At 44.6% G+C, this 23728-nt stretch overlaps 1 protein-coding gene across 1 annotated transcript in view; it reads right to left on the bottom strand.

Annotated features, from left to right (window-relative positions):
• The window catches only part of LOC143935368 (protein-glutamine gamma-glutamyltransferase E-like), a 56043-nt gene extending 41713 nt beyond the window's left edge, over window positions 1-14330 (bottom strand). The window contains exons 1-2 of the mRNA XM_077459190.1: window positions 14263-14330; window positions 10655-10828 (exon numbers count right to left, since the gene is read on the bottom strand). Of these exons, the coding sequence (XP_077315316.1) occupies window positions 10655-10828; window positions 14263-14269 (181 nt within the window). The 5' untranslated portion in view covers window positions 14270-14330. The remainder of the gene's footprint in view (window positions 1-10654; window positions 10829-14262) is intronic.
• Between the last annotated feature and the right edge of the window lie 9398 nt (window positions 14331-23728).

The following is a 23728-nucleotide window of genomic DNA, read 5'->3' as shown; positions in this document are numbered from 1 at the left end:
ACTGTAATAGGTAGTGAGAAGTGAACTCAAAAAATTACGCCCTTAGAAAGCCTGAAGGCGGTGCTTGGTTTTCGGGGCCCCGTACGCGGCTAGGCTCCCAAAAAGTCCCACATATGTGGTATCCCCGTACTCAGGAGAAGCAGCAGAATTTATTTTGGGGTGTCATTTCACATATGCCCATGGCATGCATGAGCAATATATCATTTAGTGACAACTTTGTGAAAAAAAAAAAAAAAAAAAAAAAGTTTGTAATTTTCCCGCAACTTGTGGCAAAATATAAAATATTCCATGGACTCAACATGCCTCTCAGCAAATAGCTTGGGGTGTCTACTTTCTAAAATGGGGTCATTTGTGGGGGTTTTGTGCCATCTTGGCATTTTATGGCCTTCAAAACTGTAATAGGTAGTGAGGCGTGAAATCAAAAATTTACGCCCTTAGAAAGCCTGAAGGCGGTGCTTGGTTTTCGGGGCCCTGTACGCGGCTAGGCTCCCAAAAAGTCCCACATATGTGGTATCCCCGTACTCAGGAGAAGCAGCAGAATTTATTTTGGGGTGTCATTTCACATACGCCCATAGCATGTGTGAGCAATATATCATTTAGTGACAACTTTGTGTAAAAAAAAAAAAAAAATTTTTTTTTTGTCATTATTCAATCGCTTGAGGCAAAAAAATAAAATATTCAATGGGCTCAACATGCCTCTTATCAATTTCCTTAGGGGGTCTACTTTCCAAAATGGGGTCATTTGGGGGGGTTTTGTACTGCCCTGTCATTTTAGCACCTCAAGAAATGAGATAGGCAGTCGTAAACTAAAAGCTGCGTAAATTCCAGAAAACGTACCTTAGTTTGTAGATGTGACAACTTTTGCGCAAACCAATAAATATACAATTATTGACTTTTTTTTTACCAAAGACATGTGGCTGAATACATTTTGGCCTAAATGTATGACTAAAATTGAGTTTATTGGATTTTTCTAATAACAAAAAGTAGAAAATATCATTTTTTTTCAAAATTTGCGGTCTTTTTACTTTTATATCGCAAAAAATAAAAATCGCAGAGGCAATCAAATACCATCAAAAGAAAGCTCTATTTGTGGGAAGAAAAGGACGCAAATTTTGTTTGGGTACAACATTGCATGACCGCGCAATTACCAGTTAAAGCAGCGCAGTGCCAAATTGTAAAAAGACCTCTGGTCATTTACCAGCAAAATGGTCCGGTCTGAAAGTGGTTAAAGCCAATTATGGTACTTGTACTTTTGCATAGAGTAAAAAAGGGACTTTCACAGATAACCCAGTGTATATTGTAGGTGCTGATTAGGGATGGCCTTGTGGTTCGCCCGGCAGTCGGTTCGCGGCAAATTTTGCTCGTTTGCGATTCACCAAACCGGCAGACTTCTGGTGCTGTTCGCGCGACGGACATATGCGTTTACATAGTGAAGAACTTTGACCCATGATGACACATCCATCATGGGGTTCAGGACAGCCAATTGAGATATTTCAGCACATGGACAATTGGACATACCCCCTACCTTATAAATAGACCTGATCTGGCGGCCATTTTACATTCTGTCTTTTGTCAGTGTATGGACAGGACACTGTGTGGAGCAGGGACAGTCAGTTTAATCGCTAGCTATTACTATTAGGTCAACAAAAGTCCTTTTAACCACTTTCAGACCGGACCATTTTGCTGGTCAAAGACTAGACCACTTTTTGTGATTCAGCACTGCGTCGCTTTAACTGACAATTGCGCGGTCGTGGGACGTGGCTCCCAAACAAAATTGACGTCCTTTTTTTCCCACAAATAGAGCTTTCTTTTGGTGGTATTTGATCACCCCTGCGGTTTTTATTTTTTGCGCTATAAACAAAAATAGAGCGACAATTTTGAAAAAAACGCATTATTTTTTACTTTTTGTTATAATAAATATCCCCCAAAAATATATAAAAAAAATTTTTTCCCTCAGTTTAGGCAGATACGTATTCTTCTACATATTTTTGGTAAAAAAAATCGCAATAAGCGATTATTGATTGGTTTGCGCAAAAGTTATAGCGTTTACAAAATAGGGATAGTTTTATAGCATTTTTATTAATAATTTTTTTTTTTTTACTAGTAATGGCGGCGATCAGCGATTTTTATTGTGACTGCGACATTGTGGGGGACCCATCGAACATTTTTGACACATTTTTGGGACCATTGTCATTTATACAGTAATCACTGCAATATAAATGCAGTGATTCCTGTGTAAATGACACTGGCAGTGAAGGGGCTAACCAGGGGGTGGCAGTGTAGGGGTTAAGTGTTCCTAGGGGTGTGTTACTAACTGTGGGGGGGTTGGGCTTTCATTTAGTGAACACTGATCTCTGCTCCAATCACATGGAGCAGAGATCAGCGTCACTAGTTGCTAGGCAGAATGGAGAAATGCTGTTTACAACGGCATTTTTTCATTCGGCCGCTCCGTGAGACGATCGCGGGTATGCCCGCGGCGATCGAGTCCGCGGGTCCCGCGACAGGACTCACGGAGGTCCCGACCAGCGTGGGAGCGCGGCGACGGCGGCGCGCTCCCGATGGCAGGGCGGCAAATTTAAAGGGACGTATATGTACGCCCATTTGCCTGCCCGTGCCATTCTGTCGCCGTACATCGTCGTGCGCTGGTCGGCAAGTGGTTAAGGATTGGTATAGGTGTACAGTATATAGGGTTGTAATACACTTAGAATATATTTTCTTTCAAATATACAAAGTATATTCTGGTGCACTGCTGCTGACTGCTGTGCTGCTGAGTGCACTGCTGACCGATTCTACAGCTGTCTTTTGTCAGTGTAGGGAAAGGACGCTGTGTGGAGCAGGGACAGTCAGTTTAATCTCTAGCTATTACTATTAGGTCCACAAAGGTCCTTTTAAGGACTGGTATAGTTGTACAGTATATAGGGTTGTACACGTATAATATACTTTCTTTCAAATATACAAAGTATATTATGATGCACTGCTGACTGCTGTGCTGCTGAGTGCTGACCGATTCTGCAGCTGTCTTTTATCAGTGTAGGGACTGAGGGACAGTTTGGTGTTTGGAGCAGGGACCGTCTGCAAATCACTAGCTACTAGGTCCACAAAGGTCCTTTTAAGGACTGGTATAGGTGGACATTATTTAGGGTTGTACACATATAATATACTTTCTTTCAAATATAGAAAGCATATTATAGTGCACTGCCCTACTGTGCTGCTGACCGATTCTGCAGCTGTCGTTTCTCAATGTAGGGAGGGACAGTTTGGTGTTTGGAGCAGGGACAGTCTGCAATTCACTAGCCACTAGCTAGCTACTATTAGGTCCACAAAGGTCCTTTTAAGGACTGGTATAGGTGTACTATTTGGTGTGCAGTATATAGGGGTGTAATACACGTATAAAATACTTGCAAATATAGAAAGCATAGTATAGTGCATTTCCACTGTGCAGCATTGTGAATGCTGAGCGGTTCTGCAGCGATACTACAAAACGTGACAAACCCAATTTAAAAAAAAGTATTATAACTGGTGTGATAGACTAGTGGCCCCCCAAAACTACTGATTGAAGCTAGGTATTATATACCTTCTTCCACATACATACTGCACTTCTCTAGAGACTTTTGTCACAGGGTCATTTAAAAAAATGACAGGCAGAGGAAGAGGCAGGCCCTTTCTCAGGGGTGGTAGGGGTAGGGCAGGAGCAACAGGCTTGAGTCAAAGTGGGAAATTGCAGAAGGTGCATTCAAATACGTCAAAGGACGCACCAGACTTGGTTGAGTGGCTCACTCAGCCTTAATCTTCTGCACCCTCCTCATCCTCTCGATCTGCACCCTCTTCTTCACTCTCTGCTGTGTGCACATCCAAAGACACTACCACCAACACCACCACCACCATATACTCTCTGCTTGAGTCACAGGAATTATTTTCCAATCCATCACAAGACATTGCCGATGCGCAGCCACTCTTGGCATTGGATCAGGAAGAGGAGGTAGCAACAACCGCCACTCAGCAGTCTGACGACAGTACCCATATCTGCCCAAGGAGGAGGTTGGTCCCCAGTATTGCTGCCTACTCCGAGATCTCTAAATATAGCGGTGGGGAAGGTGACGTCACATGGGTGCCCACAAGAGAGGAAGAGGAGGGGAGTTCAGAGGGAGATATGGACCAGCAGATAGGGAGGAGAAGCAGGCTGAACTTAGATAGCACAGGAGGGACAAAGCAGATTGCTAATGTATCAGGAGTGAGGCATCAACCATGTACGGTCACATCTGGCGCTCCCAGGATGCGGGCACATGGCTACGCAGTGTGTGGGCTTTTTTTAACGTGTCCGCTAATGACAATAGTGTTGCCATCTGCAATCTTTGCAGTCAACGCATAAGTCGCGGTAAGCTCAACACTCACCTAGGGACGACCTCCTTAAGAAGGCACATGAGCTGCCATCACCGAGTCCAGTGGGAGCAACGGAACCCACAAAGCCACACTCCAGGCTCTCACCATCCAGCCTCGTCTTCTACTTCTCCTTCTCCTCTCTCCTCACAATTGTCCTCCACTCCACCTTCCATCATGCCGTCCTCACATTTTTCTGCAAAAAGGCAGGCTTCCGTGGGCCAAATTTTCGAGCGTAAAAAAATGATGACGCCGGATAACCCTCTTGCCCAACAGTTGACGGCTGGCTTGTCAGAACTGATAGCCCGCCAACTACTGCCATATAAACTGGTGGACTCGGAGGCCTTTGGAAAATTTGTGGCCATTGGAACACCACAATGGAAGGTCCCAGGAAGGAAGTATTTCTCACAGAAGGGCATCCCAGAGCTATATGGCCATGTTCAGCGGCAAGTGAATGTATCTCTGGCACACAGTGTCGGTGCCAAGATACATCTGACCACAGACATGTGGTCTAGAAAACACGGGCAGGGAAGGTATATAACATTTACTGCCCACTGAGTGAACCTTCTGACGGCCGTCAAGCATGTAACCCGTGGCACCCGTGTAGATTTGGTTTTACCGCCACGGATTGCATGTAGGCCTGGCTCTTCTTCTCCTCCTCCTACTCCATCCTCCTCCCTCTCCTCCTTGGCTGACCCTTCCTTTTCCACTGCTAGCATCTCCTCCGCTGCGCCGCCCAAGATCCCCAGAACCTATTCGACATGCCAGGTGAAACGTTGCCATGCTGTGCTGCGTCTGTTGTGCCACACTGGCACTGCACTCCTTTCAGCTTTGCCTTCACAGACAGATCAGTGGCTAACACCGCTCAATTTGACAGTTGGTAAAGTGGTGTGTGACAATGGTGCCATTCTGCTTAGCGCATTGAAACAGGGCAAAATTACACTCGTGCCATGCATGTCTTAAACTTGGTCGTGCAGCGTTTCATTGTGAAATACCCTGGGGTCCAGGACATCTTGTGGCAGGCAAGGAGAAGATCTTACACGGCCATGGCTTGCCTTGCTGACATTCAGCGGCGACACAATCTGCTGGTCAGACGTCTTATTTGCGATTGTCTGACGCGACGGAACTCAACCTTCTATAGGCTTCTACTCAACCTTGATAGGCTGCTCCAGCAAAAAAGACTACCTGTACGAACTCTGCAGCAGAATAGCAGAACAGGTTCTGGGGAGCTTGGTTTTTTTTCACCACGCCAGTGGCTGCTCATGCACGACGCATGCAAACTTCTGCGGCCATTTGATGAGATCACCAAACTGGTCAGTCGCAGCCATGGCGCCATCAGTGACATGGTACCTTATGCCTTCTTTATGGAGCGTGCATTGCGTTGTGTCATTGATCAAGCCGTGGAGGAGCAGGAGCGGGAAGATGAGGAAGTCGCAATGCTGGATGAATTCCCGGGGGGGCTACTCTGAGACAAGTCAACAACAGGAGTCTGAAGAGGAGTCAGAGGAGGATGGTGCCAGGGCGGATGAGGAGGAGCAAGAAGAGCATGCTTTAAACCTTTCTGGGATCCCTGTTGTGCATGGCTGGGGAGAGGAGAATGAGGAGGACGACATTATCCTGGATGATGAGCAGGAGCCAGGCCACCACACTGCTTCCAGTTTAGTGCAAATGGGGGCCTTCATGCTCCAGTCTTTTAACAGGGACCCCCATATAAAAAGCATAAGGGTCAAGGACCAGTACTGGGTGGCAACGTACTTAGACCCCTGGTACAAACACAAAATGGCGGAAATGTTACCACCATCACAGAGGGCTTTTAGAATGGAGCACTTCCAGGCCTTGCTTCGAGAAATGCTGCATTCTGCTTTTGCATGCGCTGGCAGAGGAAGAATTTCCACTCCCAGAGAAAGAGTTGCGGGTACCAATCCAACAGCGCCTGCAAGAAGAGGGCGGTTTGAAGATGTGTTGTGGCTTCTGATATGTGGTCATTCTTTCAGCCGAGCCATCGACAGGTCTCACCCGGATCCAGCATCAGGGAACGCCTAGACCAACAGGTGTCCAACTACATTGGGTTAACTGCCGATGTGGATGCTCTGAGAAGTGATGAACCCCTGGACTACTGGGTGGGCAGGCTTGACCTCTGGCCAGAGCTTGCCCAATTTGCAATGGAACTGTTGGCTTGCCCCTCGTCCAGTGTCCTGTCCGAAAGGATGTTCAGCGCAGCAGGGGGGATCGTGACCGATAAGCGCACTCACCTAGCTCACAACAGTGTTGACTACCTCACATTTATATAAATGAATGAGGCATGGATCTCGGAGGAATTCAACACATGTGACCAGTAGACCATGTATATGCATAACTCTATAAACAATTTATTTAATCTAGCACATGGACCTTTTTTCTACCTTTGGCTCACTTCCTTGTACAAAAAAAGCACACCGTACTATATTCCCGTACCCTCCTGTTTGAAGAGGTTAAGCGGTGTCATATTTTTGGGTCCCACAGTGAGTTGCTGGTGTCAGTGCTCTCTATCTCGGTGCTGGTGTGATGTCAGCGCTCTCTCTATCATGGTGCTGGTGTAGTGTCAGTGCTCTCTATCACGGTGCTGGTCTCAGTTCTCTCTCTCTATCTCGGTGCTGGTGTTAGTGCTTTCTATCACGGTGCTGGTGTCAGTGCTCTCTATCACGGTGCTGGTGTCAGTGCTCTCTATCTCGGTGCTGGTGTCAGTGCTCTCTATCCCGGTGCTGGTGTCAGTGCTCTCTATCCCGGTGCTGGTGTCAGTGCTCTCTATCACGGTGCTGGTGTTAGTTCTTTCTATCTCGGTGCTGGTGTGGTCTCAGTGCTCTCTATCACGGTGCTGGTGTCAGTGCTCTCAAGGTGTCAGTGCTCTCTATGATGGTGCTGGTGTCAGTGCTCAGTCTCTATCTCGGTGCTGGTGTCAGTGCTCTCTATCACGGTGCTGGTGTCGGTGCTCTCTATATCAGTGCTGGTGTGGTCTCAGTGCTCTCTATCATGGTGCTGGTGTCAGTGCTCTCACGGTGCTGGTGTCAGTGCTCTCTATCATGGTGCTGGTGTCAGTGCTCTCACGGTGCTGGTGTCAGTGCTCTCTATCATGGTGCTGGTGTCAGTGCTCTCTATCACAGTGCTGGTGTGAGTGCTCTCTATCTCGGTGCTGGTGTCAGTGCTCTCTATCTCGGTGCTGGTGTCAGTGCTCTCTATTACGATGCTGGTGTCAGTGCTCTCTATTACGATGCTGGTGTCAGTGCTCTCTATCTCGGTGCTGGTGTCAGTGCTCTCTATCTCGGTGCTGGTGTCAGTGCTCAGTCTCTATCGCAGTGCTGGTTTCAGACAGTGAGGGAGATAGCAGTGGAGAAGCCAATCAGCAGGCAGTGCCAGCACCATGGCTGAGGATCAGCACTGGACTGGCACCTCCGGACCACCGCAGTGGAGCCCTGCAAAGGTGGGGGTAAGGGCCGAGCAAAGGGAGGGGCTCAAGCACAGGTTGGCACAGTGGGACACTGGCACAGGACTGCGCTGCCCTGACTGTGGCACTGATCATCTCCTGCACCCCCTTCATAGCCTGCCCTGACCTTGCCTCTCCTCCATGGCCTTCATGCGCTCCTGAATTGTCAAAATTTCATAGAAAAAAAAAGAATGCTTGTCGTTGTTGATCCCAGATTCACTTAATACACTTGTTATGTCAGTGTCCATGTTGTGGGACTATGTGTACACAGCTAGTAAGTATTTTGTGGCTGAAAATATGACCTGGAGGTTTTTAAAGTTCGCCTGCCATTAAAGTCAATGGGGTCCCATTCGCGAAAAAAAAATCGGAAGTTTGTCCATCAATAGTGCTGATTACCTCCACTACAAAATAGAGATCTGCTGAAGACTGTCCCATTCACATGTTATAATGCCCCCCCCCCTGCATTCCGTCATGTGACATTACAAATCTCTTGACCAAACACGGGGTTGGATAGGGAAGCATGACTGTGCCAGCTATTGGCAGCCTGTTTGCTTTGACCTGCACCTGTCTGCAAGTAAGTGTTTGACATTTGATGTGGTAGCAGTAGCTACATCAAACTATGAAGCCAGCCATAGATGGTTCGAATCGTCAAACAATGTTTGTCTGTTGCATCAGCAGTAGTCTCTGCAGGCAACATACACCCTACCAAAGGCCCCAAAGGGTCAGCCGTAATCTCCTGAAATGTATAGGCTGTGTTTTATATCACACATTAATTAAATGTTTATTTTTCTCCTAGCAACTCCACGATTTTCTGTTAATACACGGCACCACTCACCTACATCCACAACCTCTTTTGTAATTATTAGATTGTAAGCTCTTCTGAGTAGGACCCTCTTGATCCTCTTGTATTTTATTGTATTATAACTGTATTGTCTCCCTTTTATATTGTAAAGTGCTGCGTAAACTGTTGGCGCTATATAAATCCTGTATAATACTACTACTAATAATAATGATATTATACCCCCAGTTTATTCTGCTTAATCACCTCGCGCCCGCCCTATAGCCGAATGACGGCCGTAGAGCAGGCGCTTTCGTCCGGGTGGCCATCCCTGGACGTCCTGTTGTTTACTTCCGCAATGCGCGCCGCCGCGGGCACGCATCGGGGAAGTTCTGTGTTTGCCATGTCTCCCGGTCACAATCACAGCGGGCGTTTACAGCGCGATCGGCGTGTCTAATGTGAGATGATCTCATATGTAAACATATGAGATCATCTCTCAGCGCCGCTCTCCCTCCTCACACAGACAGCGTGTGAGAGGGGAGAGATGAATGGCTGCAGCGCCGTAAGTGTAAAAAAAAAGTTAAGTGCCCATTTGTCCCCAGTGCCATCTGTCATCAGTGCCACGTATAAGTGCCATCTGTCATCAGTACCCCGTGTCATCAGTGCCACATAGTGCCATCTGTCATCAGTGCCACATATTAGTGCCATCTGTCATCAGTGCCACGTATCAGTGCCATTTGTCATCAGTGCCACCTGTCAGTGTCACGTGCCATCTGTTGTCAGTGTCACGTGTCATCAATGCCACTTATCAGTGCCATCTGTCATCAGTGTCACGCGTCATCGGTGCCACGTATTAGTGGCATCTGTCATTGGTGGCACGTATTAGTGCCACGTATTAGGGCCATCTGTCATCAGTGCCACATATTAGTGCCACGTGTCATCACTGCCACGTATAAGTGCCACGTGTCATCAGTGCCACGTATAAGTGCCACGTGTCATCAGTGCCACATATTAGTGCCATCTGTCATCAGTGCCACATATAAGTGTCATCAGTGCCACGTATCAGTGCCATCTGTCATCAGTGCCATGTGTCATTGTCCTGGTGTTCCAGGGCTTTCAAAAGTGTAATAAGTAGTCAACAAGTTAGATGTGTAATTTATGTTCCTAGAACATGTGATGGCGCTCCCTGCATGTTGGGCCTCTCTATATGGCCAGGCTGTGAAAAAGTTCCACACATGTGGTATTGTAATACTCAGGAGGAGTAGCAGAATTTTTTTGGGGGTGTCATTTGTGGTATACACATGCCATGTGAGAGAAATAACCTATTACAATGACAATTTTGTGGAAAAAAATAAAAAAAATGAAAAATCTTCATTTTGCAAAGAATTGTGGGAAAAAAATGACAACATCAAAAAGCTCACCATGCCTCTTACTAAATAAATACCTTGGAATGTCTACTTTCCAAAAAGGGGTGATTTGGGGGGTATTTGTACTTTCCTGGCTTGTTCGGGTCACAAGAAGCGAGATAGGCCACCAGTACATCAGATGTGATCAATTTTGTGCGATTCGCACCACAGCTTGTAGACTCTCTAACTTTCACAAAGACCAAATAATATCCACTAATTTGGGTTATTTTTACCAAAGATATGTAGCAGTATAAATTGTGGCCAAAATGTATGAAGAAAAATGAATAATTTGCATAATTCTGTTACAGAAACAAAGAAATATGCGTTTTTTTTCGAAATTTTCGGTCTTTTTTCATTTATAGCGCAAAAAATAAAAACCCCAGAGGTGATCAAATACCACCAAAAGAAAGCTCTATTTGTGGGGAAAAAAAGGACAAAAAATTCATTTGGGTACAGTGTTGCATGACTGAGTAATTGTCATTCAAAGTGTGAGAGCACCGAAAGCTGAAAATTGGTCTGGGCAGGAAGGGTGTTTAAGTGCCCAGTAAGCAAGTGGTTAAATCATTGCCTATGTGTATTCTGCATCTGCTTCTTGTGAGTTAACAGAATGGTCACTTTAGAAAATCATATTACCTGTTTCCACAATTATTTTAAGCACATCTCTTGACGTTATAGGTCTGTTGAATGTAAAAGCCATTGTAAATGGTTGTCCCCTTCTGAGCACCATATCACTGGTGTCGTAGTCCAGGGTCCTGTGAGCTTTGGCATTTCGGACTTTGCTGAAGTCAGTATTGGTCAATAAAAGATCTGAAACAAAGATTATTTTATGTTACAACCAAATAAAAACACATTTTTGGAAATGCATGCACTGCATTGAAATGCATAGTGTTCGCTGTCATTGCATTATTAATATAGAAAACTGAACAACTCTTAATTTACATAGTCAGATTCATTGGAGTAGGTTGGGCAAAATTTTACTGTATTTCGCACCTTCAAGCAAGCAAGGTGTGGTGGCCTTCATAGATTCCATGGCCTAGTTTTCACAGTGCAATCAGAGCAGTACTTTATATTTACAGCAGACTCATGAGAATTTTCGTATATAAAAATTAAGATAAGTGGTAAAACCTTTGTCCCCAACTTTGTTATCACGTCCTGTAATGCCGCGTACACACGACTGGACTTTTTGACGGACTAGGTCCGACGGAACAAATCCGCCGGACAATTCAATCGTGTGTGGGCTTCATCGGACCTTTGCTGTCTAAAAATAAGATGAACTTTAGATTTAAAACATGTTTCAAATCTTTCCGATGGACTCGAGTCTGGTCGAAAAATCAGTTCGTCTGTATGCTAGTCCAACGGACAAAAACCGACACTAGAGCAGCTATTGGCTACTGGCTATGAACTTCGTTATTCTAGTCCGGTCGTGCATCATCACGTTCGAATCCATTGGACTTTGGTTTGCTTGTGTGTGGCCAAGTCCGTTCATTTGGAAAGTCCGGCAGAACTCCACCGAAAGTCCGTCGGGAAGACCGTCGGACCTAGTCTGCTGGAAAGTCCGGTCGTGTGTACACGGCATAACTGTGACCACAAAGGAGTTGAGGAGAATATCCTTTTTTGGAAAGTATACAGCACAGCAACATATGACAGATGCTCTAACCATCACCCCCTGTAATAAAAAGTGCTTTTTTGCTGTAAGTCTTTTTATTTGGAAATTTAATCTCGCCTATTGTCTGAATGGCCACTTATTGAAGGTTAAATGTTCCTCTGAGGATTCATACAAAAAAACAAAAAAACAACTAAAAATGTTAATTTGGAATAGGTTTAAAAAAAAAGATAGAAAACGTTCTGGATAGTTATAACAATCACAGCTTACCTGCATTCATAGGTGTGTGCAGCCTATTGTATTAGGTTGTGCACCCCAAAGCTCAAACACATACCCTATTGATCACACACTCAGAAAGAGAAGGGGCCAGTAAATTACTTTTTTTTGCATTGATACATGTCCCCTGGGGCAGCACCCAGGTCCCCATACAATTTTTATGGAAATAACTTGCATATAAGCCTTTCAAATAAACACTTGATTTTAAAAGGTGTTCGCACAATTTTTTTTGTCTGTTTGCATGTTCTGGTGTGAACCAAACCGAGCGTGTCCAGCTAATCCCTACTCAGAAAGAAAGGTCAGCAGTGGCACCTACTATACATCTTCCATCTGTACAGGTTCCCTCTGTGCTAAGATGAGTGGAATGTGTAGGTGATCCAAGATACTCGTCACCAATTTTTAACAATATACAGTACTGTATGATTATCCAATGCTAAAAAGACCTTATCTATGTGATGACCGCAAAATCATTTTTCTTTCATCCATAAATAAGAACACATAAACAGATAAGCCTGTAATCTTTAAGCGATTTAGATGTGATGACTGTATTTGTTTTCTTTTTTAGGCTTTCTTTCCTCTGTTTTCATCTGGTGACCCAGCCAGTAAGTCTGTTGTTTTTCAAAAGAACAAGCTCTCTTGCAGATGTATCAGTTACAAGGATGAGACAAAGCATTTTCCAGTGGCAGGGGTGCTTACAATGGTCAGCTTCTATTTATTTATGTAAAACCTTTATCCCAAAAAAAAAAAAAAAATTATTTGCTGTAACTGCTTATATACTGTTAGCTGGAGTTTGGCTTCACATTGTTGCATTTAAATCTTCTAGTCCAGGGGTCTCAAACTGGCAGCCCTCCAGCTGTTGCGAAACTACAATTCCCATCATGCTTCTGCCTATGGGAGCCATGTTTGTAACTGCCAGCCTTGCAATGCCTCATGGGACTTGTAGTTTAGCAACAGCTGGAGGGCCGCCTGTTTGAGACCCCTGTTCTAGTCCATCTAACACCCCCCCCCCCCCTCCTCCCAGACTGACAATGCTACTGTCCAAATGTACCCCCTGAGCTCCTTCATCCAGGGGGGGGGGGGGGGTGCTCTAATTACAGGAGGTGTGTTTCACCAGGTGAAAACAGAAAGAAAAATCCTAAAAAAAGCAAACCACCACATCTTATGATTGGTAAGCTGCAACATATTTCATTTTTGGGTTTAGATGTAATATCAGTTTAAAGCGGAACTTTACCTCCTCCACATTTTTTTAAACCCCTGGTTACCTGGTTGCTGGTCCTACACAGTTGGGATACTCACCCACCCAGCGGATCCAGTGTTGTCCTGCTGAGATCCTCTTTTCTTCTGCCCCAACCCCCCCCCCCCCACTCGATCTCGCTCCGCCCTCTTCTTGAGTAACATAATTGGGAAGCTGCAGACTCTTCCAGGTTCAGCTGGCGGCTCTTCTAGAGACAATCCCCTAGGTACGCCCCCCTCCTCCTTTCTCGGCCAAGGACTATGCCTCCTGGAATATGTAATGTACCTATCCCAGGAGGCACTGCGGGCAAAGTGCACATCATTTGCTTAGGCAAGTGACATGCATAGGGGCAGGCCAGAGTTTTTTTTTAATTAAAAGAAAGTAAAGAAGCCCTATTTGCACAATGGAGAGAAAGAGGGGTGGAGAGGAGGCAACATCAAATTGAGGTAGAAGATCCACCTTAACTCTGCACTAGTCTAGGTATATAGGACATGTGACGTCATCAACATTACTTTTTTACACTGCAACAGGCTATTGTCTGAAAAAAATCTAAATCATTTAATAGTCTTTTTTTTTTATAAGTGATGTCTGTCAGGGTTTGGGGTACCCAAGGATCCACATACCATGCCTTAGCTTAGACCATATAACAAATCTGCTTATCAAGTGATCGGAGATTCATAAATACATTAAGGATATCTAGGACATGAACGTTGATATGTTGATACTCCCATGTATCCTATAGACAGGGTGCCATTCACTTATTCTCATCCTGAAAACTTTTATGGTAACAATTACATCTTGCCATCAAGACATACCCCTGGGCTAAAACTCAGCATAAATGTCTTCTTGATAGTTCAATCAATGATGTTTTGCAAAATTTAACAGAGGATTGTAATATTGTTAAAATGTTCAGTATTTACACAACTTTATAATATTTAGTTATATAATTTGTTAGATTTTTTTATTTTTATTTATTTTTAGATTGTTTTATGCTATAAAACTTCTATTATAAAAGTATTTAAAATGCCTAAATAGTATAATTATTTATATTGCTCTGTCAGTCACTTATTCATTCTTACAACATTAAGTAGGCTACTAGGTACACACATCCAATATTTACACACTTACTTGACATTTTGATCTTTGTATCTCCGTGTATCAGTCAGTCTTTGGTATACTTGTACCCAACATTGTTGTTGAATGTTCTTATATTGTGTTCTGTATGCAAAACATCTGGGCGAGGTTTTTTTTTTTTTACCGCTGTACACTCATATTGGGGTTGCTCAATGCTGGATATGTAATTACTGAAGTCTCATAGTCACAACAGCAGGTTGTCTGGAGACATGCCAGTCAGAGCTACTCATACATATACAAATGTAATTATAGCTTCTATAGGGAAATATGGATACATACAGCTTGATCACATTTTATATTTACCGGTAATTACAAATTTGAGGATTTGATATTACTTGGCTGGATACAATTTCCTAATAGAAACTTGTGCTAAGAGAAATAATAACATGGCCGTCATTACATGACTCTCTACCTCTCTATCTCCTCCAATCACGGAGCGTTTTGCATTCATTGAGAAAAATGAGATGCATACTCTGAATGAGGCCCTTGCTGAGAGAGCATCTCCCTATGGTTACTATGGTAGGGCAGCCACTTGGCACAGGACTTGGAAAACTGTGGCAATCGTCAATATAGTACCAGCAAAGTCTACAGTGACTTCCAGCTTTTGCAGTGATCCCACAGGTATGAAATATGCATACACACATTGGTCAAAGCCGGACAATACAAACCATACCTTCATATCAGTTATAAATAAACTTTGATTGGAAATACAATAATTGTATGTAAGGGATTGTCTCAATAGGTTTTGGGATTTAGTTGACAGCATCAATTTTTCATCAGTTCCGGATCCTGCTGATATTATTGAGAATATACTGACAGGTATATTTGACCTATAGTTGTCCTTCTTCTGACCAGCAGTTGTCCTCTTCCTGACCTGCAATTGACCTGTTTCAAGCAGGTTTTGAATCCAATAAAGAGAACAGAAGACCATTGGCACAGGCTCTATGGGAAGAGTTAAGAAGCCCATAGATGATTTGATTATCTTTCCTTCCCCCACGGGTGGCAGGAAAGAAAACAGCCCAATTCCCTTATCAATGGGGAATCCCTCCTGCAGTGCTATTATGTTTTGCCGGCCGGCAAAACACAATGATTACTGCTAGTGGCTATAGCCTTCAGCAGAAATCAAGTGTACAAAATCCAAAAAGCAGTCGATGGATCGACTTGGATACAATCAGCCTACTCATTCATGGATAAAAATGCGACCAGTCCCTACCAAACTGTCCGAGTTTGGATCCATGTATGGTCGGCGTTATAATAAATTTGTTTTCCCTTGCCGTGTAGCAATGGCCTGTCTTTTCTCTTAACTAAATCATTCTCTCGTCAATAGAAAATCATATGTGATCAGAAAGAGGGGTAGTGACTTTATTAAAATAGTCACTAGTTCTTGAGTAAGATCTTTTAGCGAACATTAATGAAAGTGAAATACACCCACCATGTGAGCGTGAGTCAATCTTTTATCATCTTGAGTAGGGATGAGCCGAACACCCCCCGGTTCGGTTCGCACCAGAACTTTCGAACGGACCCCAAATTCGTACGAACGTTAGAACCCCATTGAAGTCTATGGGACTCGAACGTTCGAAATTAAAAGTGTTAATTTTAACGGCTAATATGCAAGATACTGTCCTAAAAAGGGTTTGGGGACCTGGCTCCTGCCCCAGGGGACATGGGTCAATGCAAAAAATACTTTTAAAAACGGCCGTTTTGGCGGGAGCACTGATTTTAATGACGATTAAAATGAAAAAAAAAGTTAAATATTCCTTTAAATATGGTGCCTGGTGGGTGTCTGTAGTATGCCTGTGAAGTGCCACGTGTTTCCCGTGTTTAGAACAGTCCCTGCACAAAATGACATTTAACGGAAATAACGTCATTTAAAGCTGCTTGCGGTTTTAATGTTATATCTGGTTCCTGCAATATGGTCTAAAATCATTGAGAAAAATGGCATGGGTAGCCCTCCCTGCCCATTACCAGCCCCTTTGGGTCTTGTACGCATATTAAGGGGAACCCCGTACCCATATTAAAAAAAGGAAATGCGTGTGGCCCCCAGGCCCTATATACTCAGAACAGCAGTATACAGGCGGTGCAAACAAGACAGGGACTGTGTAGGTTTGTTGTGTTAAGTTGAATCGGTTTGTAATTTTCAACTGGTAAATTTTTAAAGTGTAGCTCCAGTCAAAAAAACTATTTTTAAGCTTTTTGGAAAACATAGGGAAGGGTTATCACCCCTGTATAATTTGTTTTGCCGTCCGTCTTTTTCAGAGCACGCAGACAGCACGCACAATCTCCTAACACTGACTGAAAGCTCTATTTAAAACGAGCAAGATATTTAGCTATATAGGTGGATATAAAAACCTAAAAAATACAGCGCTGTTCCTATGTGAACTTAATGTGAAGTAATGAAACGATAGTTACAAAAACTTGTGAATTATAAACGCAGCAGCAGCTTTAACCGAGTAAGCCTCCCCCCTCCTTGTTGCTTCCTCTGGTTCCTCTTCCTGTGAAGTCGTCACCTGTGCTCCACCTGTGCTCCACGCCAGACTTAGCAGACTTCCTAGAGGCCGCAGGAAAAGGACTGAACACATTGTCTTCTATCACTGCCTTCCTGTGGAATAGGATGGACTAGGGACCAAACCGGACTGCACCAGGTGCCACCAGCACAAAGATGAGCCTGATTGAATCTCATTCCTGTGCTGGGCAATGAGCGGTGTGGCCGTAGGATTCTTCTAACCATTGGAATAAGCGGTGTGGCTGTAGGATTCTTCTAAACCACTTGAACCAAGCGCCTAAAGGAGATACACCCTCCATGCAGTCCTGACTCAGAGGAAGTGTTTTTGATTTGGCGATATCTGGTCTCTGAGATGGGATCAGAGTAGCTGGTAAGCGGCAGTAGTGTTGGTGGTGGAAGTCCTCCTTTTTTTCTGCAAACTCTGATGACACTTTTCCTATATCGGTGTGGTGTGTTTAAAACACGTTGGAGATTACAACCCAAAAAATTTTTTGGGATGGGATGATGGACTAATATTTGAACATTAGTATATACATTTCTCTGTCTGCACTTTTGTTAATATTTTTGATTTCATGTTTTATTTATTCACTTATTTGCTTCACGTAGCATTTATTGGATCAGTATAGCGCAGCTTATTTGGGAAAAAATATAGGTGGATATAGCGGTGTATACTGCGTTCAGAGCACGCAGACAGCACGCACAATCTCCTAACACTGACTGACAGCTCTATTATAAACGATAGGTGAATATAGCGGTGTATACTGCGGTCAGGGCACGCAGACAACAACCACTACAGAAGAGCAAGAACGAAAAATCGGCCGATAACGATCGGTGTATACTGTGTTGAAGGTACACAGAACACCCATTAACTGCTACAGATGCCAACACACTACACAAGGCTGCCGCGCTGGCGGCCTTATATAGTGTGGGGTGTGTACTACACAGCCTGAGCTATGATTGGCTCTCCTCGCTGCTGGCGCTGTGATTGGCCAAGCATGCGGGGTCACAGTGCATGCTTGGACAATCATGTGGCCAGCAATGCACTGCGCCATCGCAGTGCATTGTGGGCCGTGAGCACCACACGAATTTGGTGCGAACGGCCCATAACGTTCGAAATTCGCCGAACGGGCGAACAGCCGATGTTCGAGTCGAACGTATGTTCGACTCAAACACGAAGCTCATCCCTAATCTTGAGGGATCACAGTTACGTTAGCTGTGCTTCCCAGAACTTTATGTGATTCTTCTGGGTGGAGGCTATCCAGAAAATGACAACTAACTCAAAAGTCATGCTAAATAAAAGAACTGCAGTATCCAGGGTTCTGTGTATCTGCTTCAATGCAAAGTCAGTGTTGTAAAAAAGCTGTTAAAATGGACCTTCACCCAAAAATGTGAGTTTCATTCTTCCCATCCTCCCCCCAACCTCGTCAGAAATCGCAGGTTTTTTTTTTCCTTCTCTTAGCCCTTAACCACATTAAGAGGAAACCCCCGACTTCCCTCCGGGGGACTCTGACTCCTTTCTACAGAGCGAATGACCACACAAGAACATCCTTGCCCTCCTTTTCTACTCTAATGGAAATCCCATTCCCTTTGACCAGCTAAATTCTACCTCTTGGACACCCCCACTCTCCTTCTGGACTTACAGACAGATCTGACATTTCCTCACGACCCAGGCTCAACAGTCACATGGGACAAGACAACTGACCCCATTCAAACCCCAGTGTCATCGAAAGGCCCCACAAAGACACCTGATTTCTCTCCTTTATAATCTTCTCTCGGAGACCTCTACCCAGTCCCCAACCCCTTCGCAAATATCCTGAAATAGAGAACTGCAAACTTGCATTGCTACTGAGGACAAGAGTACTATATACCGTATTTTTCGGACGATAAGGCGCACCGGATTATAAGGCGCACTAGCAACGACCGGCTAATATAATGGATATTTCCATATATAAGGCGCATCGGACTATAAGGCGCACTGGATTATAAGGCGCATTTAATGAAACACAACTCGGATGCGGTACTGTAAGTCAAATTTTATTCAACTCTTTAGCAATAACCATAAAATGGTCTATAACAATAACTCTTAACACTGTTCAATTAAATACAAAACCAGACACTCACTTTTTCACTTTATTCTTCAATAACTCTTAACACTGTTCAGTTACCGGTGAATACCGTACAAAACCAGACACTCACTTTTTCACTTTATTCTTCTCCCGCAAATCCATCAAATTCTTCATCTTCAGTGTCTGAGTTTAACAATTGGGCGATTTCGGCATCAAGCACGCCCGTATCCCTCTCATCATTCTCATCAGTATCCGAGTCAGGCTCGTTGCTGTCATCGGTACCGGTACTTAGCTGTTCAGTGATAATTCCGGACTTCTTGAAAGCTCGGATTACACTGGTGACTGATACCTTCGCCCAGGCATCCACGATCCACTGGCAGATAGTGGCGTAACTCGCCCGGCGTTGCCTCCCTGTGTTGGTGAATGTGTGTTCGGCCTTCTGTCATCCAATGCTCCCACGCAGCTCGCAGTTTAACTTTAAACGACCTGTTGACACCTATATCTAGTGGCTGCAGTTCTTTGGTTAATCCACCCGGAATGATGGCAAGCACCGAATTAGTTTTCTTCACTTGGGCTTTGACAGTATCTGTCAGATGGGCGCGCATGGAGTCACAGACCAATAGGGATGGAGATTCGTGGAAAAAGCCACCCGGTCTCTTGACGTAAACCTCTCTCAGCCACTCACTCATCTTCTCCTCGTCCATCCAGCCCTTCGGGTTAGCCTTGATGATGATGCCAACCGGAAACTTTTCTTTTGGCAGAGTCTTCCTCTTGAAAATTACCATGGGTGGTAGTTTCTGGCCATTAGCCTGGCAACCGAGAACTACAGTGAAGGATGACTTTTCGTTTCCTGTAGTGCATATAGATACCGTACTGGTCCCTGTTCTCTCGACAGTACGGTTTACAGGGATATCAAAGGTAAGGGGGACCTCGTCCATGTTGGTGATGTGCTCTGGTCGGATTTTCTGTTCATTGATCTTGTTCTTGCAGTAGGTATGGAAAATGGCCAGCTTTTCTTCGTAATCCTTTGGCAGTTGCTGTGACATAGTGGTTCTTGTGCGGATAGAGAGATTCCGCCTTTTCATGAAACGGAAGCACCAAGAGGGACCTCCTCGAAAGTCATTGATCTCCATGTCGCGTGCGATCGCTGTTGCTTTGAGTCGAATAGAGACAGTAGAGACGCTTCTACCTGCGGTTCTCTGTTCAATAACCCACTGTTCAATTTTGTCCTCCAACCGTGGCCATCTTGCTTTGTTTCCTCGGAAACTCAGTTTGGTCTTCTTTACCTGGCGCAGGGCATCTTCTTGCTTCCTCCACTTTCGTACCATTGATTCATTAATGTTGAATTCTCTCGCAGCTACTCTATTTCCATGCTCTACTGCATGACTGATAGCCTTCAGTTTGAAATCCGCTTCGTAAGCATGTCTCTTAACAGGAGCCATTTTTGGGGCAGCGGGTATACCGTAGAAAATGAACGAATGAATGCGCACACCTCCTGACTAAGATGGCCGTAATGCCCAATCCAAGCAGTGCAGCTTCGTGAGCATTACGGCCATCTTAGTCAGGAGGTGTGCGCATTCATTCGTTCATTTTCTACGGTATACCCGCTGCCCCAAAAATGGCTCCTGTTAAGAGACATGCTTACGAAGCGGATTTCAAACTCATCGCTATCAGTCACGCAGTAGAACAACCTGAGAGGTTTACGGTACGTCAGTTTACGGTAAGAGACCGGGTGGCTTTTTCCACGAATCTCCATCCCTATTGATCTGTGACTCCATGCGCGCCCATCTGACAGATACTGTTAAAGCCCAAGTGAAGAAAACGAATTCGGTGCTTGCCATCATGTCAACAGGTCATATATAAGGCGCACCGGATTATAAGGCGCACGGTCGATTTTGTGAGAAAATTTAGGCTTTTACGTGCGCCTTATAGTCCGAAAAATACGGTATATGAATATGCACATAAAAGTTCACTAAACGTGGCCATTCAAGAAAATGGATGCAAGATAGCCACTCGATGGTACAGAACCCCATCACGCCTTCACAAATTCTCCCCTAGTATCCCTGACGTGTGTTGGAGATGTGGGTCGGGAGTGGGCACCATGCTCCATGTGTGGAGGGATTGTGAGAGACTCCCAGCCCTTTTGGAGGGAGGTCCACAGTCTCAATGCGCATATCACCACACTCACCCTAGTTTTCACCCCGGCCCAGTTTCTCTTGCATCATACATCACTATCCAAAAAAGATTACTATAAATCCCTGGCCATGCATATGGTCAACGCTGCCAGACTTTGTATTCCCATACATTGGCGTTCCACCATACTCCAGAAATTTGTGAATGGTTCAGAGGATCTCGAAAATGGGCATGTTAGATTTACTTCAAAACCACTGACTGATAACAGTAATATGTCCCTCAGGGCTGAACTAAAAATACAGTTTTAACTTCATGGAAGCCTTGGGGGCAGGTGCAGTTCCTTTTACCCCACCCCTCCCCCATTTTTTTTACCATTTTTCTCTTTCTCCCCCCCCGACCATCTGTCAGCCTCCTCCCCCCAAGCCTCCCCTCTCTCTCTTTCTCTTGGGTCTCTGCCCCCCCTTCTGTTTCCCCTCTGTAACCTCCTTTCCTCTTCTTCTTCACTTCGACTTTCCTTATATAATGTAGGTACCTCTCACTCACCAGTATTTATGCCCTGTTAGGATACGCCACACATCAGAGTCCAACTGAGATCGACCCAATACGTACTTTCCTCCCCTTGTGTATACTGTGGGGGGAAAGGGGGGGGGGGAAGGGATAATAGATAATGCTCCCCTCCTATGCTTCATCACAAGTTTGGTGGCTGGTCAAGGTCGTTATATTTCTGTTTTGGACTATAATGTGATATCTTACCATTGGTAACCTTCTATGGTATTTTTGTTTTCGCCTTCATATGTTACCTGTTATGACATGTATGTTCATGTTTATACTCTGAATAAACGTGTATTGAAAAAAAAAACGCAGTTTTTATTTTTTTTCATGAAGCGAATACCTTTTTTTGAGGATGATGTCACCTTGGCCAGCCCCCCTTTCTCCACCACGCCCACAGTCACCTGGGATCTCTACACACATCCCAGGAGGCTTCAGGACTAGTCTCACAGCCAACCACCATTTTGTTTAGGAATGTTTTGTAAGACAGTAATTAAAGTGATAAAACAGCCTTTACCAACCTACCTCTTTATGCTCTGAATTTGGTTTAGTCAATCGGAAGAGAAGTTTTAGAGAGGTAAGACTCTGGCAATATTCTCCCTATACAAACTTCAGTGTAATGTTCTACAAAACTTGTTCCTTTTCGCCTAATATCTTCTATAGCTTGTATTGATTTAGTTAAAAGAATGTCTAGTGGTTTTAGGAACTAAACTGCATGTGAGTGAACTATATATTGAAGACTAACTGAGCAGCATATGTAGACTCTGAAATGGCTGCTTTGTATGAATAAGGGCCCTTTCATATGGGCATTCAGTCTAAATCTACCTGTCCGTTTATCAGATGGATCCTGACTGTCTAGGAGTTAACAAATGTCCAAGTCAAGTTATGTCCTGACTTGGACATAAACCTCAATAAAGATTGCAGAATCCAATGTCTCCCTCTCATGCCTTCAAAGGGTAACACCACTTTCATGGGGAAAAAAATAGCAAATAAAAAAAAAATAATATAGCATAAACAATTGCGACACAATTTCAATTGACAGTCATATTGCAAGGAAATGTTATTAAACATGACCTTCCCTTCTCAGCCCTGTAATTTTCTGTAAAATGCAAAGCAATATGGCTACCTGGAAGTGTTATGTACACAGAATTTGTACAGAACTCCCCCTTGAAGCATAATTTCCTGCTTGTGTGATTGGCTCACTGATTTTCCCAGAAGTCTGCACTAAGATACAAGTCAAATTTCTGGCATCCCCGGCAACTAAAATTAAATTTTTGGTGAGATTCTCCCAATAGGAACACGTCTAAAGGGATGCAGTTTTTCTCATTAGAGCCCTAAAGCAGCAGCAGGTGGTTGCTAATTATGAAACCACTCCCATTAGACTCACTAAGCACAGGGGCACAGAGTAACAAACAGTGTTTTCTTCAGAATAACAAAAGGTAGGAATCTGAAACAAAGTTTTTTTTATAATCCTTACAATGTACATAGAATGTTTTTTTCTCAACAAAAGTGGAGTTACGCTTTAAGTCCATTTATATTCTGCTGAGGATGACAGACTGACACAAGTGAAGATTGACTACATCTGCTGCCAGGGCCGCTGTTAGAAATCATGGGGCCCCATACAACCTATCTAACGGGGGGCCCTTGACCCCGCCCACAACCCACCCTGGCTCCGCCCACAACCCCGCCCTTCGCTCCGCCCCTGCCTCCATGCTGTCGGGGGGGGGGGGGGGTGTCTGGAGGCAGGAGCTGGAACATGTAACATTTACAGCGCCCCCAATCATAACTGCATCTGAATGGGAGATGACAAAAAATGAAGGTTTTTAGGGACTTTAAGGAAATTATGTCCTGGTAAAGGTCATGTAATTCCATCCCTAGGGACTGCCCCCTGCCCCCGCGTCATCCTATGCCTGGGGGGGTGGAGATCCCGCACAGCGCGTCGACGTCACGGTCCCACGCTGAACGCGCAACGTCACTCTGACGCCGCCGCGTCCCTGCACGTGGAGCCTACATCCGCGGGCGGACTGGGGGATGTGTAGCCATTCGGCCGGTGACTTGGTCAGCCCGGCTGCTAGCCCATCCTCCTTGCTTTCCGCCATGCGTCGTGGCGTTGATGGGCATTCCCTGGCGACGCACATGCAGGTATTTTCCTGGGCAATGGCTGGCACTCGAGGTTGCCTGCACTTGGGTTCACACACAGTCAGGGTTT

Source organism: Lithobates pipiens, unplaced genomic scaffold (assembly GCF_037356315.1).
Source record: "Lithobates pipiens isolate NorthernLeopardFrog02 unplaced genomic scaffold, aLitPip1_a1.2 Scaffold_28, whole genome shotgun sequence".
NCBI classification, from domain to species: Eukaryota; Metazoa; Chordata; class Amphibia; order Anura; family Ranidae; genus Lithobates; species Lithobates pipiens.
Note: the sequence above shows the minus strand (reverse complement) of the source record. Positions and strands in the feature narration are given on the sequence as shown.